This window comes from Corapipo altera, unplaced genomic scaffold (assembly GCF_003945725.1).
Source record: "Corapipo altera isolate COAL_440 unplaced genomic scaffold, ASM394572v1 60644, whole genome shotgun sequence".
Taxonomy (NCBI): domain Eukaryota; kingdom Metazoa; phylum Chordata; class Aves; order Passeriformes; family Pipridae; genus Corapipo; species Corapipo altera.
Window position 1 is genome coordinate 203,283 of NW_020885089.1, and position 19,822 is coordinate 223,104.

The 19,822-nt window shown below is 46.8% G+C and overlaps 1 protein-coding gene across 1 annotated transcript in view; it reads left to right on the top strand.

The window, feature by feature from the left end:
- The window catches only part of LOC113960161 (spindle and kinetochore-associated protein 1-like), a 32,045-nt gene extending 18,421 nt beyond the window's left edge, over positions 1–13,624 (top strand). The window contains 2 exon segments of the mRNA XM_027669556.1: positions 11,094–11,226; positions 13,482–13,624. Coding sequence (XP_027525357.1) covers positions 11,094–11,226; positions 13,482–13,624 — 276 coding nt within the window.
- Positions 13,625–19,822: the final 6,198 nt, after the last annotated feature.

A 19,822-nucleotide genomic window follows, 5' to 3' on the forward strand; every position in this document is an offset into this window, starting at 1 on the left:
TAAAAGCTAAAGCTAAGCCCTGTCTTCAAGACTAGCCCTGTCTGACTAGCCATATGATTAGGACTGAAGTTAAATAAGAGATTCTTACACAAATTTGGTGTTCTATTTCAACCTTGTTTCAGAGGCTTATAGAGCTTAAATCTCAGGTGGAGCCTTTCCCCTGGTGCTGTTCCTTTTTCATGTGTCATGCTGCCCATGGGCTGTAGCTGTGTGGGCTGTGCAGGAGGCAGGGTCGTTTGAACTTTTCTGTGTTTTCCAGGGTTTAAATCACGGGCTATCGATGTTGCTGCCCTGCTTGATCAGCTTGTTGCGGGGGGGCCCTGCAGACTGTCAGGACCGTCCTGCGTCCTTTCTCAGAATCATCGACAGCGCTACAGGTATTGTGTCTCTAGACCTCCTGATTGGAGACCTGAGTACACCAGTTATGTTGATCAGTGTGGCCAGGGCTGCGACGTCCTTTTAGGGAGTCCTTGTGTCTTCTTTTCGGGGCTTCTTTCATGCGGCAGCTGGTGGCAATATTCATTGTGGAACAGCTGGTCCTTCATCCTTGAGATGTGCCCTGCGTGTGGCAAGTGTGTTTTCAGAAAAATGTCCTCAATGCTTGTGACTACTGCTTGTTCTATACCAGATGTATTTATCATGTAATCTGACTGGTGGATGTTTAGCATTGTATGAAGGCAACATGGGTTAAGTGCCTTGTTAATCAACCATTCTAGTAGCACGATTGTGGGATTTGGGGATTTTTTGTTCATGTTGCAGTCATTGATGCTAACTGTACGAGGCAGATTTGTGCTATGGTCTCCACACCTTATCCTCCAGTGACAATTCCTAAAGGGACACGGATAGCTCAACTTGTATCTTTTCTGAGTTATGTTCCCCAAGCAGAGCCTCGTGAGCATCGGGATGGAGGATTTGATTCTACTGATGCACCACAAGTCTTTTGGTCAGTGCCAATCTCTGCACAACGTCCACAGCTGACCTGCACTCTCTACGATACTTGAAGCTTGCTGTTAGTTGTCCAAGCGGACGAACTTCTGCATTCGGGACCTGACGTAACTATCATTGCACGGACATCCTGGCCGGCCTCCTGGCCTGTGGTCATGCCAGGGGTTTGGGTTGTGAGACTAGGAGGTACTGCTCAGAATTTTCTTTTAGAACATACAGATCCTGTGTGATTTCAGCAGTGGCTTATACCTACAGAACAGCTGTTGGCTCTGCAACAGTTTGATGTTGATCACGTTGAACCATCTCAGAATCCTTTAATCACCCCTGTCTTTGTGATAAAGAAAAAATCTGTGAAATGAAGACTGTTGTATGATCTCAGACGGGTGGGACGATCATGGTTACCATGTCAGCATTGGTTTATTGACCCCTTCTATGCTTTCTGCTGAATAACCCATTGTTATTATTAATTTGACAGGTTGTTTTTTCACAATCCAGTTAGACCCCAGTTATAGAGAAGAAAAGATCACATTGTCAGTTCCATCTATTGATCGTGCAGAACCTTACAAGTGTTATACATAGAAAACCCTCTCCCAAGAAATGAAAATATTCCTATAATTTGTCAGTGGTTTATGATTCCAACATTGTCTCCTGCAATTTTCTGACTGTCTTTTGTTGTCATTATATAGGTAATATTTCTGCTGGCTGTGGCCACTGAGGATCAGTTGGGTGTGTTGGAAGCTGAAACCAGAAAGAGTCTACAATCCTTTGGCCTAGTAGTTGCTCCTGAGAAGGTGCAGCGAGAGGAACCCTGGAAGTATTTAGGATTCAAAAATTACACGGAAAGCAGTTATTCCTCAACCAGTTCAATTGGATATTGATGTCAAGAATTCTTACTGACATACAAAAGCTATGAGGGTCTTTCAATTGGATTAGGTCCTATTTGGAATTGGCAAACACCCAGCTGGCACCTCTATTTGACCTACTCAAACATTCTGACAATCCTCGGAAACCAAGGGAACTGACTAAAAGAGCAGTTCAAACCATCCAGCAAGTAGAGCAGGTTTTATATTCTAAATTTGTTTCACGAATTGATCATTGCTAAATTGTCTAATTTTTTATTTTTGCAGATCACAGTGTTCCTTTTGGGGCATTGGTATAGTGGTTTAACATCCTGAGGCCTAATGGTTGTCCCTGTATACAATGGTCTGTTTTCTGTGCTGTTCATGTCACACCAGTGATGTTTGTGAAGATCGGGCAGACTGGTGTGGTTTGGGAATTCTACATCAGACATTGATTATCTTGCGGTGCTCGTCTTTGTATGTGTTTCATCCCAGTAGTGTTACAGCGGGTAGCAAGATTTATTTGGAATTGGCATATGACAGAAACCTTTTGGGCTACGAGTCTACCCAAAATTATATGTGATTGTGACATACCAATTTTTGAGGTAAAATTCTATATCGTATCCAAACTAGAAAAACTTTAAAAGGGTGGATTACTTGTATACTTTGAAAACTACTACCAAATTACCAGACAATACTATGTCTTTGGTATAGAGGTCAGTGATTTAAGAATTTGTACAACACTTTTGCAAGACAGAAACGGGGAGAGAATAGGTGGCAGCCCCCTCAGTTCATTTCCAAAAGTTGTTTCATGTTAAGGTTTTTTTTGTACACAGGTGTTCGTAGCTGCCTGCATGATGAATGAAACCTTGGAAAGAAAACAAGGTTGATGCTGTTTTCTGCAGGTAACAATGGTAACATCAGGAGCTGTTGTGGTTAACAGTTTCCTCAATATTGTTAGAACATAGTTTTTGGAGCACAGTTCTTTTTAGTATTATAAACATAGTTTTTCTTAGTCATAGACACCTTTTTAGTATATTTTTTAAGCACATGAAATTAAGGATTTAAGAGAGTGTATTGTACGAACTTTAAAGTAAGTATTACAAGAACACAATTTTTCAGCATTATGTGCACATTTTAGTGTTGTTAATGCACAGTATTTTTAGTTTTGCTGGAACGCAATTTGTCAGTATGTTTAAGCATATAATTGTAGAAGGTAAAGATCTTAGATTATTCACTGAGTACTGGTGGAGGAAAGTTTTCCTGTTTGATGGAGAAGCCTTCACACCAGAAGGTACTAGAGAATTAGTATGGTCTCGTACTTCATGAGACACAGTGAAATGAGATTCAAAAGTATGTTTGTGTGAAGCATGTTTGAATGATGGTGGCCACCGTGTGAAAGTGAACGAATGAAAATGTATGCATGTATATGTGTGAATATTCACTTACACATACACAAACGCTTTTGAATAAACAAATACACCGATACCTTTACATAAAATGGCAAAAAATCCTGAAACACATCTCCGGGCTGCAATAGAATGGTATGCAAAGAGTGCAATAGAAACAGAAGATCCAGTGTTAATATATGATTATGTCATTGTGTTATTTAAGGGCCAAGGTGTGAAAAAGAATAACAGAAGACATATGGCCCAGAGTTTAATGGAGTTCCATTTCCAAGGATGTTCTGGACGGAGTGGAAGTTTTAAGAATCAACCCTCACTTTTAGGCACACTTTTAGAACACACATCTTGGGGTCAATAGGTTAAGTTTAGTAATGATAGTAGTGTTATTGTATGTTTGCGTTTATTGAAGTGTTATGACTACAATAAGGAATGTTACAGAAATGCAATTTAAATTGTTCAAACTTCAACGGGGGATTTGTCGGAGGGCAGAAATTGTGTGAACAATTTCTATTGCATTTCTGAGACCCTCACCTTGGCATGGCTGGGTGCACACAGTAAAAAAATACTGCACCACTAATATGGCTGCAGGCCTTGTGCCAAGGTGAAGGAGGAGTTGTTCTGGCAGGAAAACAAGTTTTATGGACACCTGCTGTTATCCAATTAGTACTGTACACCACAGTATGTTTTCCTTATGTATCCAATGTAACCTGGGGAAGAATCACGTCTCTGTGCCACAGGCAGCATATAAGCTGCCTTTCCTCGAATAAAGGGGACATTTTTGCCAATCATATTGATTCGTGTGCAATTCTGTCCTAACCTCTCCGCCGATAAAATGTGATGCAGGAAGATGGAGGAAGGAGTGAATAGGCTTATTTCAGGACAACAGGAGGGTGCTAAGGCCTGGGTGCAGCTGTGGGGACAGGGAGGAGAGCAGCAGGGACAGGCTGTGTGGGCTCAAGATTGTGAACAAGCGTTTGCAAAAAATAGGAAGTAGGTGGGATGTGCTGCTGGCACCGCTTTCATCACACAGACCCAATCCCAGGAGCTCCATGTCTGGACATCACATCTGCTCACTACTCCACTGTTCTTTGCACCAGCTGCTCCACGCCATCCTCTGCCACATTATCCAGACCTGGATTTAGCACAGCTCCAAAGCATCTCCGATCCTTCTTCCATGTAACCCTCCATTCCTCGCAGAGCACTGGATTTGCTGGCAGGGCTGAGGGTAATACTTCACTTGTGCCTGACAGATTTTGTACTCTGACATCTCCTCCTTTGAAGCATACCTATTTCCAAGAGGCAGGCCCTATTTCCCTAGTGGACAACTCACTGGTGTGCCTTTGGCTGATGTCCTGGTGCTCAGCAACTGCCTGTGCCCAGAGCCAGGGTCTCACCCCTGCTGTGAGCAGGGCAAACAACCTGCTTCATGCACAGCCAGCTTTGCTACACCAGAATAAAGCAGAGCCAGGGCTGCAGGAGCAGTTCATTCCTTCTGAGACATGAACTCACACCCTTGACCTCTCTTTGGGGTTCTAAAAGTAAGAGAAAAAATGGAAGGTGTGATGCCTGCACCAAAGAGCCTGTGTTTGGTTGTGATATCCTTAGGTGCAGTGGGAAGGGGAAGGGCAATGTGCACCAGCAGTGGTGGTGCAGCATCATGTGATGGGTGCAGGTGTGGAGGGCTGCTCCATTCCATGCACGTGGATTTACCACAATTTACCTTCCCAACTGCTTTGTAGACACCAATATTTAAGCATTGATTTGATTTATAACACTTTGGGGAGAAATCAGACCGTGTATGAAGAATTGAATGGTGCACATGGCGAGACGGAGTGGTTTCATTTCCCGAGACTGACACTCACAGCACTTTCCTGTCCTGCTGTTTTTAATTTCCACTTTATTTTTGCACATTAATACTACTCTGGGGCAGTTGATCACACATTACTGTCACACACTCCCCTGGAGAATTCATCTTTTCCTGATGGCATCAGTGCAAAGGCAGAGTAATTTCAGAGGAGTGACTAATCCAGAGCTAATGCAAAAGGACCACTCCAGTGGTGCCTTACACCAGTGTGTAAACCACCACTGAGGCTGCACTGGAGCTCTGCTAAGCAATGCAATCTTAGTAACAGGAAGGAAAAGAAAAATATATGCATTATTAAATGGCATTTTTATTCTGTGTACTAGAAATATAAACTGACCTTTACAAAGGTTTGAATGGGAAACATGGACATGGGAGGCTAGTTCTGGTCCAACCATCAATCAGCCTCTCCTCTGTTGGTATTTCTCTATGTCCTTTTTTCTGCATGAAATGTTAGGAAGTCAAAGGAACTTTTTAAATATTTTATACTGTCCTTTCAGTTTTTTTCAGACTCTATTTAGAGAGCTGTTCACTAGTACAGTTTGGGGTGAGGCGATGACTAAGGCACATGCTGTACCTGGCTGTTACAATCTGCTAAAATATTGCAGAAAGAATTTTTATATTCGAATGTTCCCTTGAGCAAAATTAAAACTCATACAAGTTAACTGTTGATGCCAAAACTGTTTTTATTAATTGCTAAGAGATGCGAAGAGAAAGAGGAAAAAAAATAAGAAAAGGTTAGAAAATGCTAAGATTACTTTTTTAGAAGCATAGAAAAAGATTACCACCAAGAACTACCTATTCGTCCGAGCTGACTTGTGGAGTGGGGGGGGGGGGGGGGGGGAGGGAAAAAAAAAGCTTTTCCCTTTTTTTTTTTTTTTCTGGTCTGTGCCGCTTTTCGGTGTGATGTTATCTCTTTAGCTGCAGGGAGTCTTTAGTTCTCTGGAATGCAGCCAGGATGTGAGCTTCTCCGCAGCTCACGCCTCACACCGGGCGGCTCCAGGCCGGACGGTGTGATAAACAAAGTCTCGAGTTTCTATAAGTTTCGAATAATAGTTTATTATATGGTAAAAGCAAGCAGCCGGCTGGGTGACAGAAATGGGACCAGTTTCCCAAATCTGCACACCCTTACTACAGGGTACATTTAGTATTTATCTTAGCTACTTCATGCATATTAATTATATCATATACATATACATTCTACAGGTTTTTGCTAAGTATTTAATATATGGGTTTTCTTACAGCTAAAGCTAAAAGGGTTATCTCTACAACCAGTCATAATTCATGCATTCTTGGACGAACAGGCGCCTAAAGATTTAAAGTTCTACTATATTTTATTCTTCGGACAGTAAGGAGGTTTTAGGCCTCTTGACCTTGTAAGGGTCTGTTTTATTTCTTTATGGGGGTGTAATTAAGTTTTACAATCCGTTTGTTTTATTTTGATGTAATCACCCATTTGTTTCACGAATCACAATTATTTATATATCACAACGGGGATCTCGGTATATGGTCGGGGGGGAAAACTCACGTGGGTAGCACTGAGGGTCCCAGTCCACTGCCAGACGGCAGAGGTTCAGTCTCTGGTGACGGGCAGGCAGTTTTACGGCGGCGGAGGAAAAGAAAAGGTGAGGGCGAGGCAGAGACGAGATTTTTCAGCTGGTATAGCCAAACTCTCTTTCTCACTCCTCTTTCCCTGATCTTCCCAAATTTCTCTTCAACTTTTATAGTGTTCAAAGGAGGTAGTCTGTGGTGTTTTGGCACGTAGCCCTGTTCAGATGTTTGCAGAGATATGATAAGGATGAACAATACCAGGATCTTTTGGCAGGAAAACTCCAGTGGGAAAATTTTGGTGAGAACTTCTGGTGGAAAACTGACACAGAAGTTTTGGTAGGAAGTTTTTGACAGGGAGAAACAATGGCGAAACATAATTTTTGGCATTTGTATGTTATCTGTCTGTTACACCGGCTCTCCGGGTAGTTCCGTGCGGCTGCTCACCTGGGCTGAAATCACAGGAACACAGAATCATTTAGGTTGGAAAAGCCCTCTAAGACCATCAAGTCCAACCATTCCCCCAGCACTACCAAGGCCACCACTAACCCATGTCCCCAAGTGCCACATCCACATGGCTTTTAAATCCCTGCAGGGATGGGGACTCCACCACTGCCCTGGGTAGCCCGTGCCAATGCCTGACCACTCTTTCCGTGGAGAAATTTTCACAATATATAACCTGAACCTCCCCTGGCACAACTTGAGGCCGTTTCCTCTCCTCCTGTGCCTTGTTCCCTGGGAGCAGAGCCCAACCCCACCAGCTCCCCCCTCCTCTCAGGGAGTTGCAGAGCCAGAAGGTCCCCCCTGAGCCTCCTTTTCTCCAGGATGAGTCCCCCCAGCTCCCTCAGCTGCTCCTGCTGCTCCAGACCCTTCCCCAGCTCTGTTCCTTTCTCTGGACACACTCTAGCCCTTCAAGGTCTTTCTTGAAGTGGCAGGGGATTGGGATGTTTGGGTTCTTCCATCTCAGTTGAACAGAACAAGTGGGACCTTGGGTGAGAAGCAGGAGAGAGACGATCTCAGTGGTGTGTTTGCTACCCTGGGATCTGTAGAGAGCCTGTCTGGACAATCACTCCACTGATTACCTCAATCTGCTGACAAGGGGATCCAGCCTGGATGAGGTCATCCTCCGTGGGCTCCCATCTGTCCTGGCCCCAGATCCCCCAGAGCTCCCCTTGCTCAGCCATGCCAGTTGTGTGCTGCTCCCGGAACGCTGGGATTTTGTTTACTATGCACCAATTTATTCAATTTTCAGTTTAAAATATAAAAAGCACGTGGGCTATAGCAACATAATTTGCAGCCTGCTGATTAATAATACAGCTGATGGAATGAAATTGGGCTGCAAGCTCAAAGTGCTGAGGAAAGCTGGAATTTGGTAAGCAGTGTGTGCGTGAGGGGTAGGCAGCCTGCAGCCAGGAGAGGAGACTGCTGAGACCAGAAACACTGCTTTCTATTTTGCTGCCTCACACACAAAACCTGACTGTCACATCACCTTTGCCCTGCCCCACCATACAGTCTTCCATCCTTAGGGATGGTCAGGACTCAGCTGGAAAACTCTGTGAGGAAGATGAGCAGAGGAGAACAATTCCTAAGTGTTCCCCATCTATGCAGAAGGAAGGCAGCCCACAAAGTGTCAACTTATGAAAGCACAATTTTTTTCCCGTGGGTCCTGTGGTGCCCCCAAAGCCCAGCAACCAGTCTTAGCACCTCTGGAAATGTGGCCAGTTTTACACCAGTTCTTCATTTTATGGAATTAGTTACAAAACCGAGAGTATTCTCTGCCTGTTGTGTCTGGGCCTGTGAAAGCATTAACAATTTATCCCAGGGTGTGCTACCACAGGTCACTTGTAGGGCAACTACCGACACTTTGCACCGTGTTCCAAGGGCTGATAAAATAACAGGGATGTGTCTGGAAAAGGTGGTGTACTGGGTGTCGAGGAGGATGTGCTGAATGTACCCACTGGAAAATGACAGCACTGGACTGACTCGTGTCACTTCACTGGCACTGACAAGTTCGGATCTGGCAGGGGATTTCTGAAACTCACTCGTGCTGAGGCACTCGGGTCCTGTTTATTTCAGCAACCAATGATTAAACTCCCTAAATATGTTGGATAAGTTCTGTAATGGGAGACAGGGTAATGTTATGCAAGACAAACATTTTGCAGTGGGTGTAACAGCATCTTTATGCAAGTGTGGTGAAATACATCCCCAGACAGGGTAAAAGCCCCTCAGTACAGTCTGAATGTCATCCCCATGTATTTTGGCTTCTCTGCCTGTCAGGGGGGTGAATTTCAGACTCCAAATAAAATGCTGCACGTGCTGTGATTAGACAATAAAAATGCTACCTCTGCCAGTGACAATTAGCGTGGGAAATGACGACAGCAGAGAGAAGTATCCTCTTCCTGAAGGCATCCGATAGTCCATGCCTGCAGCGGGAAGGTTGAATGACCACGGTTCAGGCAGGACTAGTGTTACACATCCCTGCACTTGCCTTACCTGTGCTTGTGGCTGTCTTGCACAGGGAAGGGAGAGAACCTGGGTTAAAAACCACACTGTGTCAGGGTGAAAAAAAAAAGATTCTTACAACTCCCATTACTGGCACACACTTCAGGCACCAGCACCTCCTGCTTTGATGAAATGCACCGGGTCTCTCCTCACCAATCATCAGGAAATTGATGTAAACACTCAGGCAGGTTTTTGAGAGCTTTGCTTCCCTCCACTTAAAAAGAGACACAATTCCTCATGCTTGAGGGTGCAGCAAAGCCCATGATTATCTGTTCAGGTTCCATAGTGCTTAATTGAGTTGCTGTGCTGGTTTAAAGGTAAACCAGCAGGGGAAACGAACTCAACTCAAAAGAGAGATTATAAGTCAGAATAACAATTTAATAAAATAATACAACAAGTATGATTATACAGACAAACAATTGGTTTTAACCCACAAAACCCAAATGTATAACTCGGCACCCTGGGGCATGAACAGAGTGGAGTTCTTTGGGCCCCCTGAGTCCAAAGTAAAAGGAGAGGGGAAAAACCTGTTGGTGAGAGTGCTGTTGCAGTCTGGTCAAGAGTGGTGATTGCAGTCCGGTCAAGGGTGGTGGTTGCAGTCTGGTTGAAGAGTGGTGGTTGCAGTCCAGTTGAGAGTGGTGGTCTGCAGTTTGGTTGAGAGTGGTTATCTGCAGTCTTCCTCTGGATCCCACAAGTGGTTAAAAAAGTTCTAAGACTCTAAGATTATATATCCTCCAGTTCAGGCAGGAATGCCCAGTACCTCCCTAAGGGCAGGGGATTCTTCAATGGGCGTGAGGACAAGAGCACCCTCCTATCTCGAAGGCCTCTTAACACCTAGTTTATAACCTGAGGAATCAGGCTCTATGGGTAGATGGTGTAAATGGTTCATTGATAACAGTTTCTGGGAAATAGCATGGAAGGCTATAGAATACACAGTTTTGGGTTGCACCCATCCAGTGATGAACTGGTCCCAGCTGTTCTAACTAGGACATTATCCACCCCTTATTCTATGCCATCCATGTCATGCCCAAATTAACCCCCTTTAAAAACTACATCCCTTTAAAACTATATACATCTATATATATATACAATGAACCATTACAGACCTGTCTCACTCAAAATTAGGTCCCCTTGTGGTACACAACGTGTCTCCCCATCTTTTTGCATTACCCACCAGGTGAAACCAGGCCCCTGGGCAGAAACAATCCCTCGGATGTGTTTGCCTTTGCTTGAGGTGGGACTAATCCAAACAGTCTTCCCTAACATACCTCTCATATGCACCACGGGGACTTTATCTCCATCTACAGTATGCAAAGGTTCTGATTGGGCAGGGCCAGCTCGATTGATGGAGCCTCGGGTGTTGACCAACCAGGTGGCCTTTGCTAAATGCAGTTCCCAGTGTTTGAGAGTCCCTCCACCCAGTGCCTTCAAGGTGGTTTTCAGCAGTCCATTGCACCGTTCAACTTTTCCAGCCGCTGGTGCATGGTAGGGGATATGATAGACCCACTTAATGCCGTGCTCTTTGGCCCAGGTGTCTACGAGGCCATTCTTGAAATGGGTCCCATTATCAGACTCAATTCTCTCCGGGGTGCCGTGTCGCCACAGGACTTGTTTTTCAAGGCCCAGGATGGTATTCCGGGCAGTGGCATGAGGCACGGGGTATGTCTCCAGCCATCCAGTACTTCCTTCTACCATGGTCAGTACATAGCGCTTGCCTTGGCAGGTTTTGGGGAACGTGATGTAGTCAACTTGCCAGGCTTCCCCATACCTGTATTTCAACCACTGTCCACCGTACCATAGAGGCTTCACCCGCTTGGCCTGCTTGATGGCAGCACATGTCTCACAGTAATGGATGACCTGTGAGACAATGTTCATGGTTAAGTCTACCCCTCGGTCATGAGCCCATCTGTATGTTGCATCTCTCCCCTGGTGACTGGAGGCATCATGGGCCCATCGAGCCAGAAATAATTCTCCTTTGTGCTGCCAATCCAGATCTACCTGAGAGACTTGAATCCTGGCAACTCGGTCCGCCTGCTCATTGTTATGATGCTCCTCATTAGCCTGTTTCTTGCGTACATGAGCATCTACGTGACGGACCTTCATGCTCAGCTTCTCTACCCGGCTAGTGATGTCCTGCCACATCTCTGCCGCCCAGATGGGTTTCCCTTGGCACTGCCAGTTGACCTTTCTCCATCGCTCTAGCCATCCCCACAGAGCATTGGCCACCATCCATGAGTCAGTGTAGAGATAGAGTCTTGGCCACTTCTCTTGTTCAGCTATATCCAAAGCTAACTGAAGAGGTTTAAACTCTGCAGCCTGACTTGACCCGCCTTGTCCTTCGGTCACTTCTGCAACTCGCCGTGTGGGACTCCATACGGCTACCTTCCATTTTTGGTTTGTCCCTACAATGCAACAGGAACCATCCGTGAAGAGCGCATATCACCTTTCATCTGCTGGTAAATTGCCATATGGTAGGGCCTCCTCAGTCCGTGTCACCTGCTCCTCTTCTTCTTCAGAGGATAGTCTGAAACTCTCACCTTCGGACCAATTGGTGATAATTTCCAGAATCCCAGGGCGATTAGGATTCCCTATCAGAGCGATCCACTTACTCCATGTAGCATCCGTGGTGTGATGTGTAGAAGGAACTCTTCCCTCGAACATCCAGCCCAGCACTGGTAGTCGGGGTGCCAGGAGGAGCTGCACTTCGGTGCCGATCACTTCTGAGGCAGCTCGAACTCCTTCATAGGCAGCCAGGATCTCTTTCTCAGTTGGTGTATAGCTGGTTTCAGATCCTTTGTATCCCCGATTCCAGAATCCCAGAGGTCGTCCTCAGGTGTCCCCAGGCACCTTCTACCAGAGGCTCCAGGAAGGGCCATTCTCCCCGGCTGCAGTGTAGAGCACGTTCTTCACATCCTGTCCTGTCCTTACTGGTCCAAGGGCTACCGCATGGGCAATCTCCTGTTTAATTTGTTCAAAGGCTTGTTGTTGTTCAGGGCCCCACTGGAAATCATTTTTCTTCCGTGTCACAAGGTAGAGAGGGCTTACAATCTGACTGTACTCGGGGATATGCATCCTCCAAAAGCCCACAGTGCCTAGGAAAGCCTGTGTTTACTTCTTACTGGTTGTTGGGGACATGGTTGTTATTTTGTTAATCACTTCCGTTGGAATTTGGCAGCGTCCATCTTGCCACTTCACTCCTAGGAACTAAATTTCCTGAGCAGGTCCCTTGACCTTACTCCGTTTAATGGCAAAACCAGCTCTTAGGAGAATCTGGATTATCTTCTCTCCTTTCTCGAAGACTTCCCCCTCTGTGTTCCCCCATACAATGATGTCATCAATGTACTGTAGATGTTCTGGAGCCTCGCCCTTTTCCAGTGCAGTCTGGATCAGTCCATGGTAAATGCTGGGACTGTGTTTCCACCCCTGAGGCAGTCGATTCCAGGTGTACTGCACACCTCTCCAAGTGAAAGGAAATTGTGGCCTGCACTCCGCTGCCAAAGGAATGGAGAAAAAGGCATTGGCAATGTCAATGGTGGCATACCACTTGGCTGCCTTGGACTCCAGCTCATACTGGAGCTCCAGCATGTCCGGCACAGCAGCACTTAGGGGTGGTGTGACTTCATTGAGTCCACGGTAATCCACCATCAACCTCCACTCTCCGCTGGACTTACGCACTGACCATATAGGGCTATGAAAGGGTGAGTGAGTCTTGCTGACCACCCCCTGGGTCTCCAGGTCACGGATCATCTTATGTATAGGGGTCACAGAGTCTCGGTCGGTGCGGTATTGCCGACGGTGCACTGTTCCTGTGGCTATCCGTACCAATTGTTCTTTAACCTTGTTATAGGTTATAAATCTGAGAGGTGAATTTTTTCTTTCCCTGCTTCTCTGTAAGAAAAAATGGAGTTGGAATGGGAGGGGGGAAGGGGAGGTCATTAGCTTTACAAAAGATTTAGGCATCCAAGCTACATTCCTAGCTAATGGCCCATTGGAAGGTTGGAGTGAGGGGGCTGGCCGCCCGGACAGAGGACAGGTGAGATGGTGGAGTTTGCTCTCGGAGTGGAGACTGGGGTCTGCGTGCAGGCATTTGGGGTGAAGGACTGGGGATCTGGCTTTTTGACTTCTCATCCTAGCCAACTCAGACTACTGGCTTCAAGTTGCCTGGGAACTTTCTCTTGTCTCCAGCCCGGATCTGCTGTGTTTCATTGGAGAGTTGCGTGCCCACGGGAGAGAAGGGAGGAGTTTTGAGACACCGGCACCTGAGACAAGTGAGTCCCGTGGGAGTGAACTGTTTCCCTTCCCTTTATTTTTCTCCCACTGAGGGAAGGGTCCCCCATTTTCTTCTCGGCTACTCCCATGCTATAAGACCACCCCCCCCAGACCCCTCTCCCTGCGTGATGACCGCCAGAGCCCAACAGCGCCCCCTGCTGACCACGACAGAGTACTGCAGGCTCTACACCTTCAGGGATCCAACAGTGCCCCCTGCAGGCAACGACAGAGTACTGCAGGCCCTGCATGTCTAGCAATCCAACATCACCCCCTGCAGGCCATTATTAGAACTGCGCTAAAGGACAGAGAAGTATTCATTCAGATCTTTTTTTTATTCTAGGACTACTGTCTAGTTTTTTTGTGTTCTGTTACTGTTTTTGCCAACATACATATATCTTTTAATAAAGGGTTGTTATTTCTTCTGGTTTTTTTCACACTTCCTCCATTAAAGCCTTTTAATTTTTAATTTACAATTTCTGAGAGAGAGGAGTTTGGTCTACCTCATAACTCTTCCTCTTTCGCAAACATTCCAGTCTCCTCAGACTGAGACATTTTTGGCGCCCAATGTGGGGCCTGGAAAAAGGAAAGGTGGAAAAAGAATAACTACCCTTTGTGTGAGTTACGCGCATTTTGAACCCCTTGTGTGATTGACACACATTTTGAACCTGTAGGCACCATGATGTTAGGGGTTGTTGCTTTCCTCTGGCATATAACCATGCCAAGATACTTGTCACACCTGTCAATGTGTTTCAGCTCAGATACTAGTACTCTCATTGCGATAAGTACCTTTGAGTTTGTGCATTGGGTTTCTGATATGGCAAACTCAGCACCTGTGATTTTCATCTGGATTATCTCCTCAAGAATGCACTACTGCTCTAGCCTAAGCTGTTTCCTCTGGAGTTTTAAGGATAATAGCACCCATTCCTATGGAGAAACACAGGGGAATGTATTTGCCTAACCCTTTATTCAGTTTCCTTTTGGGTACAATACAATGGTCTCTGGGAAGTTTAAATCCTCTTTAGATGTCAGAGACGTTTAACTTGTTGGGCTTTCTATCCCAGTTTGTGCCATTATAGTATACCTAATATATGAAACCAAGGCCAAGAACTACCGAGAAGGCATCCAGGAGCCTGCCCCAGGGGTGGAAAACCTCGAGTGGCATGGGTTATGGGAGGACATGGGTAAATTCCTAGAAAGTTGCTCAGCTCCCATAACATGGAATCTCACCCTTGAACAACTCTTGAACCCTACAAAAATAATGAAAACTGTGAGGGAGAGAGGTCGTGATGGATCCATGGAGAGGCCGTTGGCAGCTGCATGTGGGGCTTTGGCCATTGCCTACAGGAAGTTGCTCGATATGGTGCAGCACTTCCAGGGAAAAGGAAAAAATGAAAACAAAACGCCTAATACCAAGGTGACTCAGGATAAGGCCAAAGCAAAGGGGCAGATCAAGCCAACGGAGGTTGCCCCTATCCAAAGGAAGAAATATAAAGCCAAATCAGTTCTCCCAGCTGACGATGATGGGGAGGCAGGACCCTTACAAGCGGTTGCTCCAGAACCAGAAATCATCACTGAGTCTTTATCATATAACAACCTCCAGAGCTTACGGACAGACGTTGTTCGTCGTCCAAATGAGTTCATTCTGGCCTGGATGATCCGAGTTTGGGACTCTACAGGTGATGCCATAAACCTTGATGGCGGTGAAGCGAGGTTCTTGAGGTCTATTGCCCAGGATGTGGGTACTGAGGAGGCGTTTGTGAGGGAATCGAAGTCCCTGTCTCTTTATGCATGGCTTTTGGACGGTGTGAGGGAGAGGTTCATTTACAGAGATTCCTTGCACAGGCTGGAAGACCATAGAAGAAGGAATCCTACGGCTGAGGGAAATGGCACTGCTGGAAGTATTGTTTGGAGGGGATGGGCAACCCACCAACGATCCTGACAAGGTTAAGTGTACACCACAGATGTGGTGGAGCTTCACACGTATGGGACCGTCCACACATAAAGGTTACCTGACATCATTGCAGGCTGGAGAGAAGCGGGAGCCAGTGATGTCTGTAATAAATAAACTTCGGTTGTACGACAGTATGATCGAAGGACCACTACAGGCCCGCATCTCCACTGTAGAGACAATGATTAATGAGCTCAAGGAATTAACTACAGGGTTGAAAGAGAAGGTTGGGGGAAGCAATTTCCATATGGTCCCAGTGAGAACCAGACGCCCCCCAGCTAGAGAGAGCTGACAGACCTCAAGAACTGAGTTGTGGTACTTCCTAGCTGACCATGGAGAAGACATGAGACAGTGGGACAGGAAACCTACCCGGGCCCTAGCAGCCCAAGAACTGAAAAGAAAGAAAAGGGGAAGTCTGCTAAAGTGAGTGCCGTACCAGTATCCTGTGGGCAGGGATCTGACCCCCTAGAGGGTACCTCCCGACTGTATTCACAAGAGGAAAACAGTGACTGGCAGGATGAAGACCAATGTTAGAGGGGCCCTGCCTCTAGCCAGGTAGAGGCACGGGACAACCATGTCTATTGGACTGTGTGGATCAGATGGCCTGGCAAGTCACACCCACAAAAATACCAGGCTTTGGTTGATACTGGCGCTCAGTGTACGTTAATGCCCTCAGGACATGTGGGACCAGAGACTATTTCCATTTTTGGGGTGACTGGAGGGTCTCAAGAGTTGACCATGGTGGAAACTGAGGTGATCTTGACCAGGAAGGACTGGCAGAAACACCCCATTGTGACTGGTCCAGATGCCCCATGTATCCTGGGCATTGACTATCTCAAGAACGGGTACTTCAAAGACCCCAAGGGACATAGATGGGCTTTTGGAATAGCTGCTGCGGAGATAGAGGTGGTTAAACAGTTGAACTCATTGCCTGGTCTCATGGAGAGCCCTTCGGCTGTGGGGTTGTTGAAAGTTGAGGAACAGCAAGTGCCAATTGCCACCACAATAGTGCATCACCGGCAGTACCGGACAAACTGAGACTCTGTGATTCCCATCCATAAGATGATCTGTGAGCTGTAAAGCCAAGGGGTGATCAGCAAGACCCATTCACCCTTCAACAGTCCCATCTGGCCCATGTGTAAGTCTAATGGAGAATGGAGACTGACTGTGGACTATCGTGGCCTGAACGAAGCCACTCCACCGCTGAGTGCTGCTGTTCCAGACATGTTGGAGCTCCAGTATGAGCTGGAGTCCAAGACAGCCAAGTGGTATGCCACTATTGACATCGCGAAAGCATTCGTCTCCATTCCCTTAGCAGCAGAGTGTAGGCCACAGTTCGCTTTCACCTGGAGGGGCGTGCAGTACACTTGGAACCAACTGCCCCAGGGGTGGAAACACAGTCCTACCATCTGCCACGGACTGATCCAGACCACACTAGAGAAGGGTGAGGCTCCAGAACACCTGCAGTACATTGATGACATCATCATATGGGGGGACACAGCAGAGGAGGTTTCTGAGAAAGGAAAGAAAATCATCCAAATCCTCCTGGGTGCTGGGTTTGCCATAAAGAAGAGTAAGGTTAAGGGACCTGCCCGAGAGATCCAGTTCCTGGGGGTGAAATGGCAAGATGGGTGTCGTCAGATCCCAACAGAAGTCGTTGATAAGATCACAGTAATGGCCCCACTGACCAGCAAAAAGGAAATGTAAGCTTTTTTGGGTGCCATAGGTTTCTAGAGGATGCATATCCCAGAGTACAGTCAAATCGTAAGTCCTCTCTATCTGGTAACCCACAAAAAGAATGATTTCCAGTGGGGCCCTGAACAGCAACAAGCATTCGAACAGATTAAACAAGAGATTGCACACGCTGTAGCCCTTGGGTCAGTCAGGATGGGAACAGATGTGAAAAATGTACTCTATTCTGCATCTGGGAATAAAGGTCTCTCCTGGAGCCTCTGGCAAAAGGTGCCTAGCAAGACCTGAGGCAACCTAATTGGACTCTGGAGCCAAAGTTACAGAGGATCTGAAGCCAACTACACCCCAACAGAGAAGGAGATCCCAGCGGCTTATGAAGGAGTACAAGCTGCCTCAGAGGTGATTGGCACAGGAGAACAGCTCCTCCTGGCACCTCGACTCCCAGTGCTGAACTGGATGTTTAAGGGAGCATCATGCCACTGATGCTACATGGAGTAAGTGGATCGCTCTGCTCACGCAGTGCACCCGTATTGGAAATCTGAATTGCCCTGGGATCCTAGATGTCATCACAAACTGACCGGAAAGTGAGAGTTTTGGTCTAGCAGATGAAAAAGAAGAAGAGCAGGTGGTACGGGCTGAGGAAGCCCAAGAATACGAAAAACTCCCAAAAGAAGAAAAACGCTATGCCCTCTTCACTGACGGTTCCAGTCGCCTTGTAGGAATGAAACGTAAATGAAAAGCAGTTGTATGGAGCCCTGCCCGACAAGTTTCAGAAGCTACTGAAGGTGAAGGAGAATCGAGCCAATTTGCAGAGCTCAAAGCTGTCCAGTTAGCATTGGACATTGCTGAACGGGAGAAGTGGCCAAAGCTTTACATCTACACTGACTCGTGGATGGTAACCAATGCTCTGTGGGGATGGTTGGACAGATGGAAGAAGGCCAATTGGAAATGCAGGGGAAAACCTATCTGGGCTGCTGATACGTGGCAAGACATTGCCACCCAAACAGAGAAGTTAATTGTGAGAGTCCGCCACGTAGACACCCATGTGCGCAAAGGCCGAGCCAATGAGGAACATCGCAACAATGAACAGGCAGACCGAGCTGCACAAGTCAAGGTGTCACAGGTGGACCTGGACTGACAGCACAAAGGAGAGTTGTTCCTAGCACGGTGGGCCCATGATGCCTCAGACCATGAGGGCAGAGATGCCACTCATAGATGGGCACGAGACCGAGGGGTGGACTTAACCAAGGACATTATTTCCCAGATTATCCATGACTGTGAGACCTGCGCTGCCATTAAACAAGCTAAGAGACTGAAGCCCCTATGGTATGGTGGACGTTGGAGTAAGTATAGATATGGGGGGACCTGGTAAGTTGATTACATCACACTGCCACGAACCCGCCAAGGTAAGCGCTATGTGCTCACCATGGTGGAAGCCACCACTGGATGGCTGGAGACACATCCAGTGCCCCATGCCACTGCCCAAAATACCATCCTGGGCCTTGAAAAGCAAGTCCTGTGGCGACATGGCACCCCAGAGTGCATCGAATCAGATAACAGAATGCATTTCAGGAACAGCTTAGTTGCCACCTGGGCAGAGGAGCATGGCATCAAGTGGGTGTACCACATCCCATATCATGCAGCAACTGCGGAGAAAGTTTAACGGCATAATGGACTGTTGAAAACTACCCTGAAAGCATTGGGTGGAGGGACATGCAAGCACTGGGATCAGCATCTAGCAAAGGCTACATGGTTAATCAACACCAGAGGTTCCATCAACCGACCCAGCCCTGCCCAATCAGAGTCCCTTAACACTGTGGATGGAGACAAGGTCCCAGTGATTCACATGAGGGGTATGTTAGGTAAAAAGGTTTGGATTAACCCTGCCTCCAGCAAAAGCAAAGCCATTTGTGGGATTGTTTTTGCCCAAGGGTCCAGTTGCACCTGGTGGGTGATGCAGAAAGATGGAGAAACTCGGTGTATACCTCAAGGAGACCTTATTTTTGGGTGAACTGGCTGTAACTGTATATCTGCATCTATATGTAACTCTGTATCTGTATCTGTATTCGTATCTACCTGTTAGTAGATGTGTACATAGTTAGAATAATGCATGTATGTATGAAGTTCAAAGACTTAATCTGATAAAGTGTGAAAGCATGGGAAAGAAAAAATTAGGGGTGGATAATGTTATAGGTTATAAATCTGAGGAGTGAATTTTTTCTTTCCCTGCTTCTCTGTAAGAAAAAATGGAGTTGGAATGGGAGGGGGGAAGGGGAGGTCATTAGCTTTACAAAAGATTTAGGCATCCAAGCTACATTCCTAGCTAATGGTCCATTGGAAGGCTGGAGTGAGGGGGCTGGTTGCCCAGACAGAGGACACGTGAGATGGCGGAGTTTGCCCTAAGAGTGGAGACGGGGGTCTGTGTGCAGGCATTTGGGGCGAAGGACTGGGGATCTGGCTTTTTGGTTTCTCATCCTAGCCAACTCAGACTACTGGCTTCAAGTTGCTTGGGAGCTTTCTCTTGTCTCCAGCCCGGATCTGCTGTGTTTCATTGGAGAGTTGCGTGCCCATGGGAGAGAAGGGAGGAATTTTGAGACACCGGCACCTGAGACAACAGTGAGTCCCCTGGGAGTGAACTGCTTCCCTTCCCTTTTTTTTTCTCCCACTGAGGGAAGGGTCCCCCATTTTCTTCTCGGCTCCTCCCATGCTATGAGACCACCGCCCCCAGACCCCTCTCCCTGTGTGATGACCGCCAGAGCCCAACAGCTCCCCCTGCTGACCACGACAGAGAACTGCAGGCCCTACACATTCA